Source organism: Orycteropus afer, unplaced genomic scaffold (assembly GCF_000298275.1).
Source record: "Orycteropus afer afer isolate SDZICR_OR568_19922 unplaced genomic scaffold, OryAfe1.0 scaffold00152, whole genome shotgun sequence".
Lineage (NCBI taxonomy): Eukaryota > Metazoa > Chordata > Mammalia > Tubulidentata > Orycteropodidae > Orycteropus > Orycteropus afer.
In genome coordinates, this window is record NW_006921739.1 from 1,977,414 (window position 1) to 1,979,683 (window position 2,270).

At 34.6% G+C, this 2,270-nt stretch overlaps 1 protein-coding gene across 1 annotated transcript in view; it reads right to left on the bottom strand.

The window, feature by feature from the left end:
• Positions 1 to 1,193: 1,193 nt before the first annotated feature.
• The window catches only part of BCL10 (BCL10 immune signaling adaptor), a 17,598-nt gene continuing 16,521 nt past the window's right edge, over positions 1,194 to 2,270 (bottom strand). Inside the window, exon 3 of the mRNA XM_007946169.1 lies at positions 1,194 to 1,549. Coding sequence (XP_007944360.1) covers positions 1,194 to 1,549 — 356 coding nt within the window. The remainder of the gene's footprint in view (positions 1,550 to 2,270) is intronic.

Genomic DNA, 2,270 nt, shown 5'->3' on the forward strand with positions numbered 1-2,270 from the left:
GCTTAATATTTATAAATGAATATAATTGGTCAAGTTTTGTTACATAACAAAAAGATAAATCCTTGACAATGGCCTGCTTATTCCAAAAGTATTAAAAACATAATTGTCATCAAACCACACACATAAGAAAACAATTTATTCCAGTTATTTCAACTGTACAGTGGTCCTCATTAAAGAATGAAAGGAACAGAAAAAACATCTTTAAATATCTTTAAAAATGGAAGGTTTATACCGAGATATTTTTCTACAGGAATTAAAACAATAAAGCACAAAATATGAAAAATCCTAAGAAAGTAGCATTAATTTGTAAGGTTAATAAGAAATACATTTTGGCAAATTGAAATATTAGGTGGATCAGATTCCATCAAGTGTTCCTCCAACATCAGTAGGGGACTCTGGAAGTTCATGGAAACCAAATCAAGTGGGAAAGATATTCTTTATGGTACACTGTCAGCTTTCCAAGTCAGTAATTGGCTTTATTACCTAAAAGGAACAGCTTAATCCTGGAAATTAACTGCTGAACGGATGGAAAGGACTATTAAACCAAAAACAAACAAACAAAACCAACCAAACCCACTGCCATGGACTTGATTCCAACTCATAGCAACCTCATAAGGACAAAGTAAAACTGACTCATAGAGTTCCCAAGGCTGTAAATCTTTTCTGAGGCGGAATGCCTCATCTTACTTCCAGAATGGCTGGTGAGTTTGAACTGCCGACTTTTTGGTTAGCAGTCTAATGCTTTAACCCCTGCACCACCAGAGCTCTTCTGGAAAGGACTATTATAAGCCCTGAAAATTTATAGCACAAATGCTCTAAGAAGAAACATTATTGCCAGGCTAAGTCTTTAACCTCAAATAGAGAAATGTTCCCTATTAGAATTAGTCTTAAAACATACACTGAAAACACCGAAATACCCAGAAAGTAGAAAATAATGAGGGAAGCACATGATCAACATGATTTACATTTAGCTATGCTAAAAGTGTACATCCTTTATTCTTAAAAATTCTTTAAGAATGTTTTAGAATTCTTTAAAGAATTTTTTTTAGCATATTTGTTTTAAAATACAAATATCAAATGTTAGTAAGTCTTTACAGTGATTTTATTAAAAGATTGATATCCTTTAAAACATTTTTTGTAATTATTAAAAAGAATTTAGGAAAATTTTTTCCTAAAATAAGGCAGGAAAAGTATCATTGTCGTGAAAGAGCACGTGATCTTAAGGGAAGAAAGATCTCACTAGTGTTTCCACAAGTTGCTCCTTCTTCTAACTGCAGCTCTGGTGGCAAAGGAGGAGCCCCAGGGTCCCCAGGTCTGGGAAGTGTTGCTGAGGAGAAGATAGTATTTTCAGTTCTGCCTACTTCTAGGACAGGTAAATTCAGAGAAGAATCAGTAGAAAAAAAGGGGGCTGTGCTGGATTCTCCTTCTGGATGGTAGATGACAGTGGATGCTCGTAGTTTTTCAGAGAAATTACTCTCATTTGAATTTGATCTAGACAGGTTGTTTGTCGCTCCATCTGGAAAAGGCTCACAGTTGTTACATTTTAGTCCTAAAATAAAATTATTCAGATATAAATGAAAAAGTAACTAAAATATTGAGTCCATGCTCATTTTGTTAACTTTTTAAAGATTTCAAGCAAGTCATTACACAATCATAATTTAAATAGCAATTTATAAATTCTATCATAATCCACTTCAAATCTCATTTAACTTTTCTCAACAACCATGAAGTTGTTGTTGTGGCTGTTAGGTGCCATTGAGTTGAGGGAAAATTGCTAGACAGGTAAGATTTAGGTGAAGGGAAAGGCAATATACCAAAAGCAGGTGACCAACACAATTAACATGATGGAAAAGGAAGACACAGAAAGGTACACAAGAAGTATAGACAACAAAGATAAATACTTTTACATATACAGTACTGCATTATCATTAATAACAAACATTAATCTATGGGTAGATACATAGGTAGACAACCTGAATAATCACAGATGTCTAGGCAAAAGGGTATAAACCCATGACCATATGTAAGGCTGGCAGACAGTATTTTTACGTATGTATTTGTATGTGCTGTAAGAATGTCCATATACGGAGTTCTGGCAAGATGGTGGACTAGGCAGAAGGATTGCACAGACCCTCTTCAACAAAGAAAAGGGAAACCAGTTAACACAGACACAGAAGATAATCGTGGACCCCTGAGCCTTGAAGGGAAGGATACAGAATTGGACTAAACCCCAATTAGCAGAAGAATTTGCGTGAAAATACCAAAAAAAG